The sequence below is a fragment of the Trematomus bernacchii genome, unplaced genomic scaffold (genome assembly GCF_902827165.1).
Source record: "Trematomus bernacchii unplaced genomic scaffold, fTreBer1.1, whole genome shotgun sequence".
Lineage (NCBI taxonomy): Eukaryota > Metazoa > Chordata > Actinopteri > Perciformes > Nototheniidae > Trematomus > Trematomus bernacchii.
In genome coordinates, this window is record NW_022987607.1 from 4,948,250 (window position 1) to 4,971,765 (window position 23,516).

General features: G+C 43.4%; 1 protein-coding gene across 1 annotated transcript in view; it reads right to left on the minus strand.

The window, feature by feature from the left end:
• Positions 1 to 23,516, minus strand: part of ldlrap1a (low density lipoprotein receptor adaptor protein 1a) — a 32,042-nt gene that overhangs the window by 5,255 nt on the left and 3,271 nt on the right. Inside the window, exons 2-8 of the mRNA XM_034131115.1 lie at positions 14,821 to 14,963; positions 12,299 to 12,411; positions 11,206 to 11,320; positions 8,662 to 8,734; positions 8,353 to 8,448; positions 7,848 to 7,975; positions 6,490 to 6,524 (exon numbers count right to left, since the gene is read on the minus strand). Of these exons, the coding sequence (XP_033987006.1) occupies positions 6,490 to 6,524; positions 7,848 to 7,975; positions 8,353 to 8,448; positions 8,662 to 8,734; positions 11,206 to 11,320; positions 12,299 to 12,411; positions 14,821 to 14,963 (703 nt within the window). The remainder of the gene's footprint in view (positions 1 to 6,489; positions 6,525 to 7,847; positions 7,976 to 8,352; positions 8,449 to 8,661; positions 8,735 to 11,205; positions 11,321 to 12,298; positions 12,412 to 14,820; positions 14,964 to 23,516) is intronic.

Below are 23,516 nucleotides of genomic sequence, written 5' to 3' on the forward strand. Positions count from 1 at the left end.
GTCTCTTCTACATCAACATGTGTCCCCTCTTCTTCATGTCTCTTCTACATCAACATGTGTCCCCTCTTCTTCATGTCTTCTCTACATCAACATGTGTCCCCTCTTCTTCATGTCTTCTTACATCAACAGTGTCCCTCTTCTTCATGTCTCTTTCTACATCAACATGTGTCCCCTCTTCTTCTTCATGTCTCTTCTACATCAACATGTGTCCCTCTTTCATGTCTCTTCTACATCACATGTGTCCCCTCTTCTCATGTCTCTTCTACATCAACATGTGTTCTTCCTCTTCTACATCAACATGTGTCCCCTCTTCTTCATGTCTCTCTACATCAACATGTGTCCCCTCTTCTTCATGTCTCTTCTACATCAACATGTGTCCCTCTTCTTCATGTCTCTTCTACATCAACATGTGTCCCCTCTTCTTCATGTCTCTTCTACATCAACATGTGTCCCCTCTTCTTCATGTCTTCTCTACATCAACAGTGTCCCCTCTTCTTCATGTCTCTTCTACATCAACACAGTGTCCCCTCTTCTTCATGTCTTTCTCTACATCATCCATGCGTTCCCTCTCTACATCAACATGTGTCCCCTCTTCTTCATGTCTCTTCTACACAACATGTGCCCTCTTCTTCATGTCTCTCTACATCAACATGTGTCCCCTCTTCTTCATGTCTCTCTACATCAACATGCCCTCTTCCCTCTCTACATCAACATGTGTCCCCTCTTCTTCATGTCTCTTCTACTCAACATGTGTCCCCTCTTCTTCATGTCTCTTCTACATCAACACGTGTCCCTCTTCTTCATGTCTTTTCTACATCAACATGTGTCCCCTCTTCTTCATGTCTCTTCTACATCAACATGTGTCCCCTCTTCTTATGTCTCTCTACATCAACATGTGTCCCCCTTCTTCATGTCTCTTCTACATCAACATGTGTCCCCCTCTTCTTCATGTCTCTTCTACATCAACATGCGTCCCTCTTCTACATCAACATGTTGTCCCCTCTTCTTCATGTCTCTTCTACATCAACATGTGTCCCCTCTTCTTCATGTCTCTTCTACATCAACATGTGTCCCTCTTCTTCATGTCTTCTACATCAACATGTCCCCTCTTCTTCATGTCTCTTCTACATCAACATGTGTCCCCTCTTCTTCATGTCTTCTACATCAACATGTGTTCCCTCTTCTACATCAACATGTGTCCCCTCTTCTTCATGTCTTTCTCTCAACATGTGTCCCCTCTTCTTCATGTCTTTCTACTCAATATGTGTCCCCTCTTCTTCATGTCTTCTACATCAACATGTGTCCCCTCTTCTTCATGTCTTCTTCTACATCAACATGTGTCCCCTCTTCTCATGTCTCTTCTACATCAACATGTGTCCCCTCTTCTTCATGTCTCTTCTACATCAACAGTGTCCCTCTTCCTCTGTCTCTTCTACATCAACATGTGTCCCCTCTTCTCATGTCTCTTCTACATCAACATGTGTCCCTCTTCTTCATGTCTCTTCTACATCAACATGTGTCCCCTCTTCTCATGTCTCTTCTACATCAACATGTGTCCCCTCTTCTCATGTCTCTTCTACATCAACATGTGTCCCCTCTTCTTCATGTCTTCTCTACATCAACATGTGTCCCCTCTTCTCATGTCTCTTCTACATCAACATGTGTCCCCTCTTCTTCATGTCTCTCTACATCAACATGTGTCCCCTCTTCTCATGTCTCTTACATCAAATGTGTCCCCTCTTCTTCATGTCTCTTCTACATCAACATGTGTCCCCTCTTCTTCATGTCTCTTCTACATCAATATGTGTCCCTCTTCTCTGTCTCTTCTACATCAACATGTGTCCCTCTCTTCATGTCTCTTCTACATCAACTGTGTCCCCTCTTCCATGTCTCTTCTACATCAACATGTGTCCCCTCTTCTTCATGTCTTCTCTACATCAACAGTGTCCCCTCTTCTTCATGTCTTCTCTACATCAACATGTGTCCCCTCTTCTTCATGTCTCTCTACATCAACATGTGTCCCCTCTTCTTCATGTCTCTTCTCATCAAATGTGTCCCCTCTTCTTCATGTCTCTTCTTCTTACATGTCTCTTCTACATCAATATGTGTCCCCCTCTTCTTCATGTCTCTTCTACATCAACATGTGTCCCCTCTTCTTCATGTCTTCTTTACATCAACATGTGTCCCCTCTTCTTCATGTCTTCTCTACATAACATGTGTCCCCTCTTCTTCATGTCTTCTCTACATCAACATGTGTCCCCTCTTCTTCATCTCTCTTCTACATCAACATGTGTCCCCTCTTCTTCATGTCTTCTCTACATCAACATGTGTCCCCTCTTCTCATGTCTTCTCTAATCAACATGTGTCCCCTCTTCTTCATGTCTTCTACATCAACATGTGTCCCCTCTTCTTCATGTCTCTCTTACATCAACATGTGTCCCCCTTCTTCATGTCTTCTCTAACATCAACATGTGTCCCCCTCTTCTTCATGTCTCTTCTACATCAACATGGTCCCCCTCTTCTTCATGTCTCTTTCTACATCAACATGTGTCCCCTCTTCTTCATGTCTCTTCTACATTCAATATGTGTCCCACTTCTCTTCATGTCTCTTCTACATCAACATGTGTCCCCTCTTCTTCATGTCTCTTCTACATCAACATGTGTCCCCTCTTCTTCATGTCTTCTCTACATCAACATGTGTCCCCTCTTCTTCATGTCTTCTCTACATCAACATGTGTCCCCTCTTCTTCATGTCTTCTCTACATCAACATGTGTCCCTCTCTTCATGTCTTCTCTACATCAACATGTGTCCCCTCTTCTTCATGTCTTCTCTACATCAACATGTGTCCCCTCTTCTTCATGTCTTCTCTACATCAACATGTGTCCCCTCTTCTTCATGTCTTCTCTACATCAACATGTGTCCCCTCTTCTTCATGTCTTCTCTACATCAACATGTGTCCCCTCTTCTTCATGTCTTCTCTACATCAACATGTGTCCCCTCTTCTTCATGTCTCTTCTACATCAACATGTGTCCCCTCTTCTTCATGTCTCTTCTACATCAACATGTGTCCCCTCTTCTTCATGTCTCTTCTACATCAACATGTGTCCCCTCTTCTTCATGTCTTCTCTACATCAACATCAACATGTGTCCCCTCTTCTTCATGTCTTCTCTACATCAACACGTGTCCCCTCTTCTTCATGTCTCTTGTACATCAACACGTGTCCCCTCTTCTTCATGTCTTCTCTACATCAACATGTGTCCCCTCTTCTTCATGTCTTCTCTACATCAACATGTGTCCCCTCTTCTTCATGTCTCTTCTACATCAACATGCGTTCCCTCTTCTTCATGTCTTCTCTACATCAACATGTGTCCCCTCTTCTTCATGTCTTCTCTACACACACATGTGTCCCCTCTTCTTCATGTCTTCTCTACATCAACATGTGTCCCCTCTTCTTCATGTCTCTTCTACATCAACATGTCCCCTCTTCTTCATGTCTCTTCTACATCAACATGTGTCCCCTCTTCTTCATGTCTTTTCTACATCAACATGTGTCCCCTCTTCTTCATGTCTCTTCTACATCAACATGTGTCCCCTCTTCTTCATGTCTTCTCTACATCAACATGTGTCCCCTCTTCTTCATGTCTCTTCTACATCAACATGTGTCCCCTCTTCTTCATGTCTCTTCTACATCAACATGTGTCCCCTCTTCTTCATGTCTTCTCTACATCAACATGTGTCCCCTCTTCTTCATGTCTCTTCTACATCAACATGTGTCCCCTCTTCTTCATGTCTCTTCTACATCAACATGTGTCCCCTCTCTTCATGTCTTCTCTACATCAACATGTGTCCCCTCTTCTTCATGTCTTCTCTACATCAACATGTGTCCCCTCTTCTTCATGTCTCTTCTACATCAACATGTGTCCCCTCTTCTTCATGTCTCTTCTACATCAACATGTGTCCCCTCTTCTTCATGTCTTCTCTACATCAACATGTGTCCCCTCTTCTTCATGTCTTCTCTACTTCAACATGTGTCCCCTCTTCTTCATGTCTTCTCTACTTCAACATGTGTCCCCTCTTCTTCATGTCTTCTCTACATCAACATGTGTCCCCTCTTCTTCATGTCTCTTCTACATCAACATGTGTCACCCTCTTCATCATGTCTCTTCTACATCAAATGTGTCCCCTCTTCTTATGTGGTCTTTCCCCTACTTGTCGTCTTCATGTCTCTTCTACATCAATATGTGTCCCCTCTTCTTCATGTCTCTTCTACATCAACATGTGTCCCCTCTTCTTCATGTCTCTTCTACATCAACATGTGTCCCCTCTTCTTCATGTCTTCTCTACATCAACATGTGTCCCCCTCTTCTTCATGTCTCTTCTACAATCAACATGTGTCCCTCTTCTTCATGTCTTCTCTACATCAACATGTGTCCCCTCTTCTCATGTCTTCTCTACATCAACATGTGTCCCCTCTTCTTCATGTCTTCTCTACATCAACATGTGTCCCTCTTTCTTACTGGTCTCTCTACATCAACATGTGTCCCCTCTTCTTCATGTCTCTTCTACATCAACATGTGTCCCCTCTTCTTCATGTCTCTTCTACATCAACATGTGTCCCCTCTTCTTCATGTCTCCTCTACATCAACATGTGTCCTCTACATCAACATGTGTCCCCTCTTCTTCATGTCTCCTCTACATCAACATGTGTCCTCTACATCAACATGTGTCCCCTCTTCTTCATGTCTCTTCTACATCAACATGTGTCCCCTCTTCTTCATGTCTTCTCTACATCAACATGTGTCCCCTCTGTGGAAAGAGACTCTGAAACTGAGGTGAAGGTCCTGAAAGATACCACGGTTTTGCACTTTGAGGCTTATTAACGCAGTGTTGTAACAGGAGGAGTGAGCCTGGGGGTAAACTGCTACACTTGATGCAACCAAATCCCACAATGTCTCTAACAATTCAAATGTAAAGGCAATTTTATAGCCATTTAAAGGTCAACTATTATGCAAAACCCACTTTTTCATGTATTTTATAAACATGTGTCCCCTCTGTATAAAGAGACTCTGAAAGTTTCAGGAACAAAGATTCTCTCTCTTTTTGATCCATTTCTATAAAAACCTGTCTGAAAATGAGCTGATCAGATTTTAGCCACTGTATGATGTCATAACGATGTTTTGTCTTGTGTAACCATTAGCCAATCAGGGGGGGGGGGGGGGGGGGGGGGGGGGGTGATTGGCTTTGTTTACATACATTTGAGGACATTAGACTTCACAAATTCAAACAAGACTTGCGACTTGACCTGGACTCTTACAGCGATGACTTTGTGCCACATAACAACTTATTTCCATAGATTTGTGTTTTTGTTAAAGCTATAAATTCACCAAGAATCTACACTTTTACCCCAGAAAAAAGCACAGGGTTGAAAATGGGCACAAGGAGTTGCATTATGACTTTCATAGCTTGGGATGTGCAAACACTTGACTTATGTGTGACTTGCAAAACAACGACATGGTTTCATCTCTGTAAAAGTTCAAATAAAAATACATTAAATAACTGTAGTTAGTTAATAAGCTTTCCAAATAACAGCATGTGTTGGTATGACTGAATTTAGTTTGAAAAATGACTTATTCCCTTACCACTTCAGGCCTGATCTCACAAAGCTACTATTGCTCCTCCGTTTAAAATGTGGGCCAAGTTGTGATTTCAATGCTGTGGTCTATTGTGCCACTGAAGCCTAGATTTCTCTTCATTCAGATCCCGAGGTTTGGCCGTCTATCTTCTCTCGGATAATAATATATGCTAAATCTGTCTGGAGGTCAACAGGATTACTCCAAGACGCTCAGTTTGGTCCTCGAAACATGGGATAACATGTTTGATATTGCCATACTTCCAGAAAACAGCACACCTTGTGTTTTTAGTGGAGTAACATTTCAGAAACACAGCTTTTTAAGATAGTTCTCAGGATAGAAGAGCAATTGTTGGTGAAATGAGATGGAAAGGAAATGACTTGATTGAAACTAAGCTCTATTTTTTGACACATATTCTATCACGAAGGAGACAAATGACACAGGAAGCTATTGCTAACATTACTAGGATATTGGGTTTGTGTGAATGAATGAAATGGGTTACAGGTAGGTTAGTGATTAGCACTACTTCACTAGGTAAGGCTTGTAACAGCTCAACTTTACCTGGACATGAACCATAGCTATCCAGAGCACGGCTGGAGACACAAACACACAATAGATTGAGGACAGTTTGAAATTAAGCTACAAAATTATTTCTCATTTAATAGTCAGGAGAATGTTTTCTGCAGTACACCAGAATCAGCACTAAGTGGCGCTGTAACGCTAAGCAGTAAGAGAGGGACCTAAAGTACACTGAAGGATTCAACTAGACAGAGTTGGGGATATTACTCTAAGCAGCATAAAGAATTCACTAGGATTGATTTCACTTAATAACACAACTACCGAGACAAATATCTTACTTTGAAAAAGCTTCATCCAAACCGTCTTCTAGTTCCTGGAAAGAAAAAGGAGAGAAACGTGGATTAATATTCACCCAGTGAACGGTAAATAAACATGTGTGTAAAAATAAGCAAATATAAGTTAGACATTTCATGCTATTTTCAGCTGCGTATGAAGATATCAAGAGACATCAAGACATCCATTTGAAACACTTGGCCTGAGTTGAATGGGATCCAAATCTCAAAACAGAACATTTTCTACAGAAAAATCAAACATTATTTTTCAAATATATGATTTGAGATGGAGATATTTTCCTGGATCAAAAGACACAAATCAATTTCAGTCAAATCAAATGTTATTTACACCGCCCAATATCACAAATTGTACATCTGGGCTTTACAGCTTGTACAGAATACGACCCCCTGTGTCCTGAGACCCTCGCATCGGACCAGAACAACTCCCTCCCTTGTGTGTGTGAATCAAAGATAATAAACCACATAAACCGTCCATGTGTTTATATGTCAAATGAAAATGGTGGAAGTCACATGGGACCCTAATCTCAAACAGATGCCTCAGTTCTCCATACTGTAGGTGTGATGGAAACTTCTGAAGCAACGAGACGAGACTCAGAGACACGAGGAGAGCAGGAGCTTTGATGGCAAACACTGACGGTTTATTTGGAGCTTCGGCCGGAGAATTCATAAGACATGTTGCCAAACCAATTCTGCAGACCTCGACCCCAGACCCATGTGTTTAGATGGTTCTGAGAGAATAACAAGATGAAACAGGCAAAGCACCGTAACACCCATCGTGGCTTCCATCAAGCCACTAGACGCCTTAAACAGACATGTTTAACTCGTTTAAGAGTTGCTTAGCCTCCGATGGTTTGGATGATATTATGCGAATAAAATAACAAACCTTTACACATGCAACAAAGAAAAGAGGCCTTTACAATGGTCACAACAAAAAGGCACAACTCAAAAAGAATAACAACTTAGGTATTCTTTCTTCTTGATAAGGCTTATATACCTCGATCACTTAAAGGGTAATTGGACGGTTAAAAACTGTTCCTCGACGGCGTCTTTCTAGCAGGTTGCTTCCCATCTCCGTCTCTTTAGAGGAGGGGCCGTGGGAATTGTAGTCTTTTATAGTGTGTTGACTACAGACGTCACAATTAGGCGGCCTTTCTTATCAAACTAAATACTGGCTCTAACAACACGTCTATCAGCTGACGCCATCAGGAGGAAGAGGGAGACAAAACACTGAGCACAGAGCCAAGGTTGGAGCTGCTCATTGTTCAAACTGATGACCTGGGTCAAAGGTCAGGGCCTATAGGACAATATATCCCCAACAATAGGTGCAACACGGAGGGTCTTACCAAGTTGGGGTTGTTGTTGGTCTCAGAGGGCCGGTGGTTATCCAGCTGACCCTCCTCTATATTCCCATTGGTCTCCACCGTCACATGCACACTGTCCTCAAAGTCCAACAGGTTGTCTGTGGCCACATCTACGTGAGAGGGGAAGGAAGGGCAGCCCATGAGTTGGAGTAAAGTGTTTCTGTCACTGGTGTTTGGTGGCTTCAAGAAGAGTTTAAGAAGATACAATAAGTGTCTAAATCCCTGCTAAATGTTAATATGTATGTTTATCATCACACCGGAGAAAGCGGGAACATTGGTGTGTGCAGATGGGTGTTGTGTTTCAATCACAGCTGATTGGATGTTGAGCTGATAAATACCCGTGACTCCAACAAAGACACTGATCCTGGGAACTAATGTCCATAATAACCTCTCCATGTATGCACATAAGCCAGATGTTGGTGGGTCTTTGTCCAGTGGGGAAGGGGCTAAACAGCTCACAAACATATCAAACACTTTTCTGTTGTACCTGTCCCCTTCAGGCTCCCCAAGCTGTTGGATCTTTCTGAGTGGGAGCTGCTGCTGGCCTCTCCGGCTGAACCAGACTTCGCCCGTTTCCCTTTCTCTAGATCAGAAAACAGATGCACAGAAATTACAGAAACGTGCCGATTGCAGCCGAGAAGCAGATATCTGTGCCCTCGAATCATCAAGGCCGACTCGGTACAAACATAACAGATGCTGATAAGACGACTCCTACACGTGTGTGTGTGTGTGTGTGTGTGTGTGTGTGTGTGTGTGTGTGTGTGTGTGTGTGTGTGTGTGTGTGTGTGGCTCCTACCTTCTTTGGCCACCTGCCAGAGTTCAAACGCTATAGTGAAGGCCTGAGCTACCGTCAGAGCCACAGCCTGAGCCTGGGGAACACAACACACACACTTTGTTACACACCAAGGCTTATAGGTGTTTACCAAGCCCTGTGAACCTCCGTTTGATATGGACTGACAGAACAATGATGGGGTGTTCTGTTTGAATTAACAAAACATGGGCTTTGAGCTAAGTGGCAGGGGGATCAGAGTGGCAGGGGGATCAGAGTGGCAGGGGGGTCAGAGTGGCAGGGGGGATCAGAGTGGCAGGGGGGGTCAGAGTGGCAGGGGGATCAGAGTGGCAGGGGGATCAGAGTGGCAGGGGGGTCAGAGTGGCAGGGGGGATCAGAGTGGCAGGGGGGGTCAGAGTGGCAGGGGGGGTCAGAGTGGCAGGGGGGTCAGAGTGGCAGGGGGGTCAGAGTGACAGGGGGATCAGAGTGGCAGGGGGATCAGAGTGGCAGGGGGGATCAGAGTGGCAGGGGGGATCAGAGTGACAGGGGGATCAGAGTGACAGGGGGATCAGAGTGACAGGGGGATCAGAGTGACAGGGGGGATCAGAGTGACAGGGGGATCAGAGTGACAGGGGGATCAGAGTGACAGGGGGATCAGAGTGGCAGGGGGGTCAGAGTGGCAGGGGGGTCAGAGTGGCAGGGGGGTCAGAGTGGCAGGGGGGTCAGAGTGGCAGGGGGGTCAGAGTGGCAGGGGGGTCAGAGTGGCAGGGGGGTCAGAGTGGCAGGGGGGTCAGAGTGGCAGGGGGGTCAGAGTGGCAGGGGGGTCAGAGTGGCAGGGGGGTCAGAGTGGCAGGGGGGTCAGAGTGGCAGGGGGGTCAGAGTGGCAGGGGGGGTCAGAGTGGCAGGGGGGGTCAGAGTGGCAGGGGGGGGTCAGAGTGGCAGGGGGGGTCAGAGTGGCAGGGGGGGGTCAGAGTGGCAGGGGGGGTCAGAGTGGCAGGGGGCAGGGCAGGGGGCAGAGTGGCAGGGGGGTCAGAGTGGCAGGGGGGTCAGAGTGGCAGGGGGGTCAGAGTGGCAGGGGGGGTCAGAGTGGCAGGGGGGTCAGAGTGGCAGGGGGGGTCAGAGTGGCAGGTCGGTAAAAGAAAATGGCGCATTAAAATGGGCATAACCTCAAATCCAAATACCTAATTAGACCATTAGACATGTAAGGCCTTCCATACACCAGAGAGAGAGAACGTGAAACTATGAAACACATTGTTTGGGTTAATTACAACGAGTAGGGGAGGTGTATATTTTTCTTTTCAGCTCACGTTTTACTCAGCTTGCTTTTTTTGGACAATGCACATGTGTTTTTATACACATACACACATTGCATGGTGTGTTTTCTTGTTGTGCAAATTGACTTTTTTAATTCAAAAGTTCTCATTTGTTAGTTCTCCTTTTTTATTGTTGTTCTTTTTCACAAATTGTGCTTAAAAAAGAGAAAGGAACAAAATCTCTCTTCAAAAAAGGGTGGGGGGACTTCAAGCGTAAATGACACCTTTGCTGACCGCCATCGACCGTAGGTAATGCTATATTAAACAGATGGAGAATGTACTTCAATCTGAGAACACTTTATTTACTATACATTAAAGCACGCTCAACAATCATCTACAAGTCATCAGTGCTGGGACTCATTGAGCAGAGGACAGAGGAAGAGGAGATTCAGTATGGACCATGAGGAAGAGGAGATTCAGTATGGACCATGAGGAAGAGGAGATTCAGTATGGACCATGAGGAAGAGGAGATTCAGTGACAGAGAGGCACTGAAGAACAGAGGGATACATTTTGCTTCTGTCCACTCTCAGTTAGGAACATGCCGGGTGTTATAGGTCTTTTTAACGGACCGCAAAGTAAACTTAGATTAGATACAGGGTTCATACACCTTTTCACCCATGACTTTTCCATGACTTCTCCATGACTTCTCCAGGACCTTTACCTCATTTTCCATGACCAAAAACATTACTCTTTCTCAGCGGTTCCACTGAAAATGGTTTATTTCAACATGGAACAGGAGAATAAGGTCTGCATATGAAACATGTTGTGCCTATCTAAAACATATCCAATAGGCTTACTAGCTTCTACACGCTAAAGCAACTCAAATCTCTCACCAGCAAAATACCTCGACAGTTAAATGCCATTTTACGTTTCATTACGATACAGTATTTATTATCATTATAGTGTTACTAGTTCGGCGATTAGATCAAATATAAATTATATTTGATGCAACTTTAGTTACATTTCCATGACTTTTCCAAAACTTTGGGAAAAATATTGTTTTCCAAAACTTTTCCAGGGCCTGGAATTAGCATTTTGAATTTCCATGACTTTTCCAGGTTTTTAATGACCGTAAGAACCCTGTAGATAACACACCCAACCATGAAGAGAGGTTTAAATCCCCTTAAAACTACAGAAAACAACTCGTAAAGATAGAAGTTCAAATGAAAGTAATGCAGATCAAATGACTGATGTTGACTTTGATTTATACTCGTCATATATTAAACATAAAAAGTGATTCTGTATCAAACGACTCACCACTTTCCTCTTGGAGCAGAGGTAGGCGTGGCACTCCAGGGTCCCGTTGAGGGTGTTTTGAGCAATGTAAGCAAACACTTTATGGTTCAGTTTGTCCACTGTGCAGTAGGATATTCTGTGAGGTTAGAGGAACAGCAAACATTAGGACAGAGAGTTCACAACACGTGCAACACGTCGACTCCATGACTAGGTATTTCAAAGGTTGTGAACGTGTATTAAGCTTAAGAAGTGCAACACTGCTGGGGCTCGTTTACTCAACTGTTAGGGAATGTGTCAAACATGCTAAGAAGTAACAATGGGAATCCATGAGAGCGATCTGGTTGAAAGCAGGGTCCATGCAGGAGTCCTGAAGTCACATGGAAGACCTTTAAGACCCTTTTTAAGACCCTTTCCATACATTTTAAGACCTCATCTCCACTTGGAGTTTTAACCTGTTGGCGACACACTTTCCCTTACATTGACTATATACAGTATTGATTGTCCTTCCTCCTTATCTTCCAACCATTTGGACGCAGACTTGCATTTCCCCGTAACCATGTTGTTTAACAACCGGCGTAAACGGACCTTCGCGCTATCAAGCAGTGAGCGTGCGATGTCCTGTTCAGATGACGTCAAACCCAACGGGATGCCATCAATAAACTACACAGAATCTCACTACACACCTACGCAATGATTACATTCAGGCAGACTGTAGAATACCTCTTTGGACCATTCATATACTTATTGAAAACAAGCTACCAAATGTAATAACTTGGAAAATGCCCTTTAATACTTTTTGATAGCCTTAATTTTCGCTAAATTGATTTATCAACTTTTAATACTTTTTAAGACCCCGCGGACCCCCTGGAAAGGAAAGTACTTCTTAAACTGCTGTGACTATGTACAAAAAAAAATTCAAATGATGTCCTGTCTTGTCTTTGCCTCTGTTTTTCACATTTGTTATCTAAGTTTGTGTACATGTAGGTATGTTGTGTCTTGTAACTATGTTGTTTAAAAGAATGAAAATTAATCAACATATTGTTTAAAAATAAAGAAAAGTGCCACACTGTTAATTGGACATTAATTGAAAAAGCACCTGTTGTTTTTAACATACCTGTATATGGAGACGTTTTCCAGCTGTTTGTTGGACAGGCTGTCGAACAGGAGGATTCCCTGAGGGGAGATCTTCAGAGCGACCTTCTGAGGCTTCTTCCCCATCGCTTTAGCCTAAAAGATACAAGGGGACACGTTTGTTTAATAGCAGGCAGTGTGTTCAGTACAAACTGTGCTTTAAAAATAATCTGATCCACACAAATGTGCGGACTGATGACGAGTTAAAGGGGCCCTATTCTGCTCATTTTCATATTTTAGTTAAGTGTCTCTCCTGGGACGTGTCTCCATGTAGTGTCTCTACATGTCTCCATGTAGAGACACTACATGGAGACATGTAGTGTCTCTACATGGAGACATGTAGTGTCTCTACATGTCTCCATGTAGAGACACTACATGGAGACATGTAGTGTCTCTACATGGAGACATGTAGTGTCTCTACATGTCTCCATGTAGTGTCTCTACATGGAGACATGTAGTGTCTCTACATGGAGACATGTAGTGTCTCTACATGGAGACATGTAGAGACACTATATGTCTCCATGTAGAGACACTACATGTCTCCATGTAGTGTCTCTACATGGAGACATGTAGAGTCTCTACATGTCTCCATGTAGAGACTCTACATGTCTCCATGTAGTGTCTCTACATGTCTCCATGTAGAGACACTACATGGAGACATGTAGTGTCTCTACATGTCTCCATGTAGTGTCTCTACATGGAGACATGTAGTGTCTCTACATGGAGACATGTAGAGACACTACATGTCTCCATGTAGTGTCTCTACATGGAGACATGTAGTGTCCTCTACATGTCTCCATGTAGTGTCTCTACATGGAGACATGTAGTGTCTCTACATGGAGACATGTAGAGACACTACATGTCTCCATGTAGTGTCTCTACATGGAGACATGTAGTGTCTCTACATGTCTCCATGTAGTGTCTCTACATGGAGACATGTAGTGTCTCTACATGGAGACATGTAGAGACACTACATGTCTCCATGTAGTGTCTCTACATGTCTCCATGTAGTGTCTCTACATGGAGACATGTAGAGACACTACATGGAGACATGTAGTGTCTCCATGTAGTGTCTCTACTGTGACATGTCTCCATGTAGAGACACTACATGGAGACACTACATGGAGACATGTAGTGTCTCCATGTAGTGTCTCTACTGTGACATGTCTCCATACTTTAATGTTCAAAAAGCTCTTTATTGTTCTCATACTGCCTGTGCTGCAGCACCTCTTTTCACCCTCCGTCTGAAACCAGAGCCCAGTCTGCTCTGATTGGTTAGCTGGCCGGCTCCGTTGTGATTGGTCAACCAGCTTAGAGATGTCCTGCCGCTTAGCCTATCACGTACAATGTGTTGGTCGTAGCTAATAAAAGCACAATTGTTACGTAGTGATGTCACTATGTCGCGGAAGTGAACAAAGGACCACAATCGAAGAGAGGGAACTTTGGGATTTAAGCCTTTTCAGACCATTTCCATGCAGAAAGACCTACATTACGCACTACAGGAAAGCATAATAGGGCCTGGAGCGTGCCTTGTATCCACTTCTTGTGAACAAGTGTACATATATGCAAAACAAATAACTTCACAGGAGGATAATTGGAATATGCTTATTTTAGGACGATTTAGAACACGTCCAGTCCGTCTGATTGCACTGAAATGCATTTATTCAACACCATTCGATAGAAAACCTCTTGGACCATACAGCGTCTAGGGAAGTGAGTACTAGAAACAATCTATACGTATTACTGTTCCTTCAAGTACTAAGCAATGTCTTTTTTTAAACCTTATTTAAATGGCATCCGATGGGAGAATGAACTCTGATCTCACATTACAGCAGCAGATGGAAACTTGCATTCATTTGCCTCATTTTCGGGAACTTTAGGTAGTTTTTTGCCAAATAATGTACTACTTTTTCAACCAAAAATATGCTCCTTTGGAAGTTTGTCAATTCTACAATTTGAGTGGATAACTTTTAAATTGTGATCGACATGATTACATGACATTTTATTTCCCATTTCATTAATACAACACATTTCAGAAAAGTGTTGTTTTCACAGTGACAGTGTTCCAACAAAGTAATAAAGAAAGCAGTAGTCCTGGTGACTGTTTGACATCCTGAACAGTTATTGTTCCTCACGGTGCGTCCACACGGCAGCGTGCGTTGAAGCTTGCCGTTGGGCGTGTCTGGAGCGCGACCAACAACCAATCACATGAATCTCCCGCCCCAGACACACAAGCACACGGTTTGATTGGCTAGCGCTTGTACTGGCATGTGATTTGATTGGCTGACGCTTGAAAAGTGTCAAAAGTTGAACTTTTCTCAACTTTTGAAGCGAGCAACGGAGGCAAAGCGAGCAACGGAGGCAAAGCGAGCAACGGAGGCAAGCGAAGCGCCGGAACCACAATGCAGTTGGGCAAAGCGTGACGTCACCCCATTCAAAGTGAATGGGAAGCTGCGTTGAAGCTTCAAAGCACGCCGCCGTGTGGACGGGCCGTCAGACTCTCACCGTGGCCACGATCCTCTTCACTGCGGCCACCGACAGCTCCTCTCCTTTAGGCTGGTCCACTAGTGTCATGCCGAGGTGACGGAGGTTAAAGGTCATGCCCTCAACAATGGTCTCCCTTGTGTCGGTCCAGTTTTCTGGAAGCTCTGCAGAAAAGAAACATTTTTTAAAAAGGGAAAAGTGGGTCAATAAATAGATCAACAGGAAAACGTTTGATAATCAGATTTTTGTGTCGTTGAAAACATCAAATATGTGTTAAGACTTTCACAGAGACATTCCACTTCATGTTCCAACAGAACATTCAAAGAGCTCGAGGAAAAACACAAATCAGACGAAATGTAAACAGCCGATGTTGAACTAAAAGTTGAGACATTTCATCTGCTCTTTCCCCGAAGTGGAGAGCAGGGTATCTAGGTCAGAGGGTCTCTGTGAAGTCAATATTAGAACTCCAAAGCAACTTATGGGGCTTGACAATCAAAAGGGAAGGAGTTAGGAGAGAGTTTACATCGGCTCTGACGTACATGTGATCAGAGGAACGTGTGTTTTTCCTTTCAGAAAGTAACATAACATCAGAACGAGGCCATATGTCGCTCTTTAAAGTACATGAGGCTCTCAACTCCTGCCTTCAAACACTTAAAGTTAGCACACGGTCATGTTCACTTCAAATAGAGGAGTGTAAATACGAGCAATACAATGACTAACAAAGCACTTATATACTAATAAAGGACTGGCTTATCTAAAGCTAGTTGAGTAGCACTATGAAACCTGATTTACTTATATGATTCTGTTTTCTTCAAGTTTGTATCTTCTTGGTCGAATGCACTTATTGTAAGTCGCTTTGGATAAAAGCCTCAGCTAAATGTAATGTAATGCAATGTAAAGTAAAGACTGTAGCTGGTGGAGGAACAGCTGCTATCTCCATGTGATTTCTTATCAGCCGGCCGGCCCTGACCCTCTGGCTGCGTTTACAGAGATTTCCTCAGAGAAAGAAGGGAGGGGAGTGGGGTTAGGGAAGGCAAGGAAAACATCCCCATTACCTAGAAATCCATCCTCCTAGCATTCAGCACCTCTGGGATGTCGTGCATACCACACACTCATGCAGACACACGCTCACACAGCCTATAAAAGGAAGGCGCAATGCAGCTGAAAGTCTTTTAAAGGGATATTAGAAATATTGGAATCACTTTCATTCTTAAAACTCTCCACACAACAAAACATGCAACACTGTAAAATAACCCTCCATTTAAATAGTCACATTTTTGCAGGCAACTCATTGAAATTCATAACGCTGCATAAACGCATACATACATATGTCCTTCTGTTCTGTAAAAGCCTTGAGAGATGTATATCAGAACATGACTAAGAGGATACAGCCATGCTTGTTCTGTACCAAATGTAATGAGAAACCAATAGCTTTTAAGACATCTGACTCAAAACCCCAAATATGAACCTTATGATCATGGTGGAGCTGCAGAATATGAACCTTATGATCATGGTGGAGCTGCAGAATATGAACCTTATGATCATGGTGGAGCTGCAGAATATGAACCTTATGATCATGGTGGAGCTGCAGAATATGAACCTTATGATCATGGTGGAGCTGCAGAATATGAACCTTATGATCATGGTGGAGCTGCAGAATATGAACCTTATGATCATGGTGGAGCTGCAGAATATGAACCTTATGATCATGGTGGAGCTGCAGAATATGAACCTTATGATCATGGTGGAGCTGCAGAATATGAGTCTTGAAATCTGAAATGTAGCTAACATTTCTGCATTTCTCCTTTATCTCAAAGTCAATGATTATATATACTGTATATTTTGTATTGAGGGTTGGTTGTATGCCTGAAACAACGTATTTTCTTGAACGATTTACGACATGAATTAGGTCATTAAATTCCAGTGGCGAGCCGTCAGGGCCCTCTAGGCCCTCTGTGAGGGCCTAAGATATTCTAAAAAATAATATTTCAAAACATTTAAAAAAATATATATATTTTTTAAATATTATTTTTGTTATATTTTTCATTAGTTTTACCGAAAAAAAACTTGATTTAATTGTATTTAAAATAACATTTCCAAAGAAATAAATCCTTCGAATCTGCCTGTTCAGTCTCTGTTGAATGTGAAGGGTTACATGAAAGAAGCTCGTCTGGCCCTCTCTGGATTCACAGAGGGTTGCTATAGTAACTGAACGAGAGAGTAATGTCAAATGACAGTACAATTGACCAATCATATCTTCCCTCTAAATGGGTGGGTTTTATTATCGCGGACTTTATGACAAGTTCCGCCCGCTGTGAAACTTTTCTTGTTTCCATAGCAACAACAACTTCCTGTCAACAGCGTGAACTCGCCTTCAAAATAAAAGCATGCCAAATTACACTTAAGACATACAACTGCAACGAAAGTAACAAACACAATGCAATATCATTTTCAATGTCAAAGAACACAAATTGGGTTCACAGGTGTTGTTTTGTGTGGTAGAGGGTCGCTGTCATTGATGCGTTTTGCACCCTGGGCCGTTGTTTTGATATTCCGCTGAAGTATACGCTGTGACGTAATAACTATTTTTTTCTTCTTTTTTTCGAGGGAAGGGGTGGGGGTCAGAGGGCCTAGGTATAAAGCTCACGGCTCGCCACTGTTAAATTCCCTTACTCAGGAATGTTTAGGCTTTACAGGTTTTAAAAAAGGTGCTTGCTCACACACGGCTAAATGAGACTTTAGACGTTGTTGGCCATCCAAAGCAAAAATGCTTCTGATACAGCATCAAACAACTTGAATCAACAAATAACAAACGTCATTACCCGCAAAAACGTTCCATTTAAGCAAAAATAGCTTAATTCTTTAACAGCTCTTTAAGGCCCCGGCTCCACGGGAACGCATACGGCAAAACGCATAGGAGTAACGCAAACGCAAACGCCAAAAAGCTTCCGTCCACACGCAATATACACCGGATTGTGTCAAGCTCCACGAGACGGCTCCGTTTACATCCAAATGCTGGAAAAGCTGCAGTACATATGCCGAACCTGTACGTGGCGCTGTAACTTCCTCCACAAAAGCAGCAACTTCCTCCACAAAAGCAGCGAAGAAGAATGGTTGTCATGGCTGCCCTTCTGTTTATTCTCCTTGGTGGGGGCGAGGGAACCGGGCAGAGTTTTTCGCCGGTCAGCGTGTGTTAAAGTTTAAATCTTCCGGACAAAATGATAAAAGTGCCGGTCAAAGGTCTTCATTGTTATTTATTGAGCTTTAAAACAAATGAATAACGACGATATAATGATATATAATAATAAAATACACGGAGCCTCTCTTTGTCCTCTCTTCTGACAGCGTCAGTGTCTGTCTCATGCAGCAGCTGATCCAGTAATGAGTGACCCGACAGTGAAAATAAACATATTTATAACTAGTTTAGGTAGTTTGAGAGGTAATTAAAATAGCTAAGGGCAGGGGCGGACAGGGACTACAAATCAGCCCGGGACTCTCGACCGGCCCACTTCGGTACGGCCAGCCCACCTCGGTACTGCAAGTAAATTGTCAACGGGTGGGGGGTGCTAGTGACTTATCCGACCGGCCCACCACTTCAGTACCGGCCCATCGGAATTCGTCCCGAACATCCCGATGGCCAGTCCACCCCTGGCTAAGGGTGATGATCTGACTTGAAGTGTGTGTCCCGCTGCATCACAGCGGGAGGAGCTGCGTGTCTCCGTCCTGTCAGATTAGACTTCACTCGCGTTTATGTCCATATCGAGATAAAGATAAATAATCTGAATTCAGTGTGCAGTGTACTTTTGCGGGGGTGAGCAGCAGAGGTGGGGAGAGGCGGGGCTATTTCGTCGTCATTATCAGAAACGGATGACCGTATAGGCGACCACACAGCCCCGTTGGACCCCCCAGAGCGCTCCGTTCCCAGATCTATCCACCTTTGGACCCGTTGTCGTTTGCAGGGTCCGTTTCGGCGTCATGTAGCTTAAAGGGCTATACGCAAGAGAAATATGCGGATACAACCCGTTTTCGTTCCCGTGGAGCCTAGGCCTAAGGCAGACTCAAGCAGGATTCATGCAGGTTTTACAGACTGCTCAACCACACCCTTAAGAACCATAATAATGAAGAAGGACAGCACTTACAGTAAAGATCAACATGAGAAAAGCAGAGAGAGTACAGACGGGGTCGTTCCAGTGACACCTGAAAGTAAACAGCTGGGCACGTGTGAACTGAGCCCAAGAAAACCATCTGACCTGCTGTGAACACACGCCGACCTCACCATCTGCTCGTGTGCGGAGATTACTCACTGGGTGTGAGAAACAAGAGGATCCTTGAATTGGATTTTTTTAAAAAGGAGAGAAAAACTGATAAAGAAATATAAAACAAAACCACAGAATAAATGGCATTTTCAATGAGCGACAAAATAGACAAACATAACCAGGTACGTTGTTGTAAAGTCACCATTGAAGTGTTTGTAATGTAGTTAAAATTCGATGACCATTTTAGTTTTTCACTTCATACAGCATGACATGACATGATGAGCCGTTTTGTTTAAAGCATGTTTTGTGTGTGTGAGGACCCCAGGACCCAATGCTCATGCTAGTGCTAATGGGGAGAAGAAGAAAGAATGAATAATAGAACTGGGAACAAACTAACGGTAACATTTTTGTTTGATTTACAGAGGGTACAGAATAGGTATTGAGGAGAGAGAAAAGAGGACGATAAATGGTGAAACAAAACGTTGATGCTTTTCCATTGGAGCACAGAAAAAAGTTACGGCCAGCTCCATTTGATTTGTATCGTCACCCAGCACCCAGGTTGGAGCTTCCTGTCACCAGCTTCCATTAGAAATGACGTGTAGCGTGTTGCTTTGTCGCTACTAGTGTGAACAAGTGTAATAGAGGAGGGTACGTTCATGAATCAAAGCCTTCGAACACCTCGACAAGAAAGTGCTGAGCCAAAAGTGTCCAACTGACCAACAAGCCACATCCTGGCTGATTTGTGCGTCTACACCAAACACTGAATCACCGTGGAAACCACCATCTGTGGCCCGAACACTCAGGAGCACTCAGGAGCCCTGCAGGACTCACAGCCAAATAACATTTACAACAAAGGAAACAACTTCTGTCACCATTTCACTTTTCTTTCTACACACAGCTCAAAAATCAGGTTGATCCAAATTCATGGGAGTGTGTTTCTACAAATAAGATAGCTTGTTGGTCTGGAAGTCTCTGCAGCTGGAGCTACATTACACAAACATTTGGGAGGAATTTAGCCTCAAGTGTACTCATCAGGCCGTACTGCTGATGGGACAAATAAACAAAGCAGACATCAGACTAACTTCCATGACTCTTACAATGCAAAACAGACACGTCTTAGCCACTCATTAAGTTAGTTTATTGACTTATGAGCAACTAACTTATCCTTAAATGTATTCCCTTACTTCAGCAGCATTCGTGTTGCTCCCAGAGAGAAGTGCTGCATTTCATTGATTTGATCCAAATGAGACCCAAGTTGACGACGTGTTCCTCCTAGTGGCTGTTTGTTTAACTCCACAAAACAAACAATCAACAAATCAAATAAAAGATCACTTGCTTTTTCACAGCTGCCAACCCAATAAAAACCAAAGCCTCTAAACTGTTTTCAGTTTCTCTCACAGCAGCTGTTGAGAAAGTGTGTTTGTATAATTTATTTGTGAGGAGCTTCTTTACAGTAATGGCGCGTTTCCACTACACGGCCTCGCTCGGCCCCGCTCGGTATGGCTGGGCCTCGTTAGGACTGGCTCACTTTATGGCGCATTTCCATTACAGTTTAGGAACTGGGGTAGTATCTATAGTAACGCAGTGTAGGCGGAGCCGTGACGTGATCTTCAGAGAACCCCAGAAAAACAACACAGCCGTTAGCTGTTAGCACTCAGAGCTCACAGCTCCTCATATCTGTTCAGAAACTAGACAAAAGTTAAACAAGTACAAACCACAGACTGTCTGTGTCATGGCGAGTACAGTCGCTGCTTTATTTATGTCTGTATAGGCCGTTGTTGTGAGTGTGGACGGTCGGAGCATATACTGCGTTAGCTTAGCCAATCTCCATTTAGAAAACACGCATTTTAAAAAGTTTTTCACGCTCTTATTCAGCTCGGAGCGCCCTGAACTCGAGCCGAGGTTGTCCCCTGTTGGAGGGGCAAAGGAGTCTGGTGGGATTATTTTCGCCGCCAGCAAAGCGCGTTCCTGTGACGAAAAAAAAACACAGCCGCATCTTCCAAGGACCATGGCAGGAGGGGTGTCCCTGGAGACGTAAAGAGATAGTATAAGGGACGGCGCAATTCAAAATTCAACGTCACCCCCCCGCTCTCGGGGTGGACGCCCTCTCAGCCCTGGTAGATAGATGTTGCCAGGTAGATTCTGGTTCTCATAGCCTTTAAAATGACCAGCAGAGTGTCTGACTGATCATCAAAAGTAACAGTGTGACCAGAAGGGGAAAGCATCCTCAAAGTAGAAGAGATAACTGGGGAGAAAGTGTTAACTTAATTATTCATCATAAATTGAAGTATCTGAACATGCAATAGAAGGAATCGTATTACCCAACTCTAAATCAAATATGAGACAGAAAACAGTCACAGAGCCAGGAATTATTTACCGGTCCATATCATTCAGGTCAATTCTCAAGTACATTTCAAAAGGTTGCTAAAAAATTATCTCAGTATTATAAAGTATAATTGAACTGTAGTTTTCACTTCATATAGTATTGTAAATTGCATGAAATGATGAGCTGTTTTGTTTATGTATGTTTTGTGTGTGTGAGGACCCCAGGAAGAATAGCCAATGCTCATGCAGATCCTAATAAAGAATAAGAATAAGAATGACTGTGTTTTAATCACATGCTCCCATTTCAGAGGGTCCTTTTTAGAGGCTCTTTGCTGCAGAAAGCACCCTCTGACCGGCCCTCCATGGCAGGGTGCCGGTGAGGGTCGTCTAGGGCGACAGAAGCTGGGCAATAAGAGCAGAGAAGTGTGTGGAGGTTTTCTCTGTTTGAATACAGGACAGTCCCCAGAGGATTGAATGGGTTTCTGCTCACAAAGTGTAAGCAGAAACACAGAGCTAAGGCCTATAGAGTTCCATTCAAAGTAATCTATTATGCAAAATCCACTTGTTCATGTCTTGTATACATATATCAACATGTGTCCTCTCTTCTTCATCAACATGTGTCCCCTCTTCCTCATGTCTCTTCTTCATCAACATGTGTCCCCTCTTCTTCATGTCTCTTCTACATCAACATGTGTCCCCTCTTCCTCATGTCTCTTCTTCATCAACATGTGTCCCCTCTTCTTCATGTCTCTTCTTCATCAACATGTGTCCCCTCTTCTTCATGTCTCTTCTACATCAACATGTGTCCCCTCTTCTTCATGTCTCTTCTTCATCAACATGTGTCCCCTCTTCTTCATGTCTCTTCTACATCAACATGTGTCCCCTCTTCTTCATGTCTCTTCTACATCAACATGTGTCCCCTCTTCTTCATGTCTCTTCTTCATCAACATGTGTCCCCTCTTCTTCATGTCTCTTTTTCATCAACATGTGTCCCCTCTTCTTCATGTCTCTTCTTCATCAACATGTGTCCCCTCTTCTTCATGTCTCTTCTACATCAACATGTGTCCCCTCTTCTTCATGTCTCTTCTTCATCAACATGTGTCCCCTCTTCTTCATGTCTCTCTTCTTCATCAACATGTGTCCCCTCTTCTTCATGTCTCTTCTTCATCAACATGTGTCCCCTCTTCTTCATGTCTCTTCTTTCATCAACATGTGTCCCCTCTTCTTCATGTCTCTTCTACATCAACATGTGTCCCCTCTTCTTCATGTCTCTTCTTCATCAACATGTGTCCCCTCTTCTTCATGTCTCTTCTACATCAACATGTGTCCCCTCTTCTTCATGTCTCTTCTTCATCAACATGTGTCCCTTTTTTCAGTCTCTTCATGGTCCCCTCTTCATGTCTCTTCTACATCAACATGTGTCCCCTCTTCTTCATGTCTCTTCTACATCAACATGTGTCCCCTCTTCTTCATGTCTCTTCTTCATCAACATGTGTCCCCTCTTCTTCATGTCTCTTCTACATCAACATGTGTCCCCTCTTCTTCATGTCTCTTCTACATCAACATGTGTCCCCTCTTCTTCATGTCTCTTCTTCATCAACATGTGTCCCCTCTTCTTCATGTCTCTTCTACATCAACATGTGTCCCCTCTTCTTCATGTCTCTTCTACATCAACATGTGTCCCCTCTTCTTCATGTCTCTTCTTCATCAACATGTGTCCCCTCTTCTTCATGTCTCTTCTTCATCAACATGTGTCCCCTCTTCTTCATGTCTCTTCTACATCAACATGTGTCCCTCTTCTTCTTCATGTCTCTTCTTCATCAACATGTGTCCCCTCTTCTTCATGTCTCTTCTTCATCAACATGTGTCCCCTCTTCTTCATGTCTCTTCTTCATCAACATGTGTCCCCTCTTCTTCATGTCTCTTCTTCATCAACATGTGTCCCCTCTTCTTCATGTCTCTTCTACATCAACATGTGTCCCCTCTTCTTCATGTCTCTTCTTCATCAACATGTGTCCCCTCTGTGGAAAGAGACTCTGAAAGTTTCAGGAAAAAAGATTCTCTCTCTTTTTGATCCATTTCTATTAAAACCTGTCTGAAAATGAGCTGATCAGATTTTGGCCACTTTATGATGTC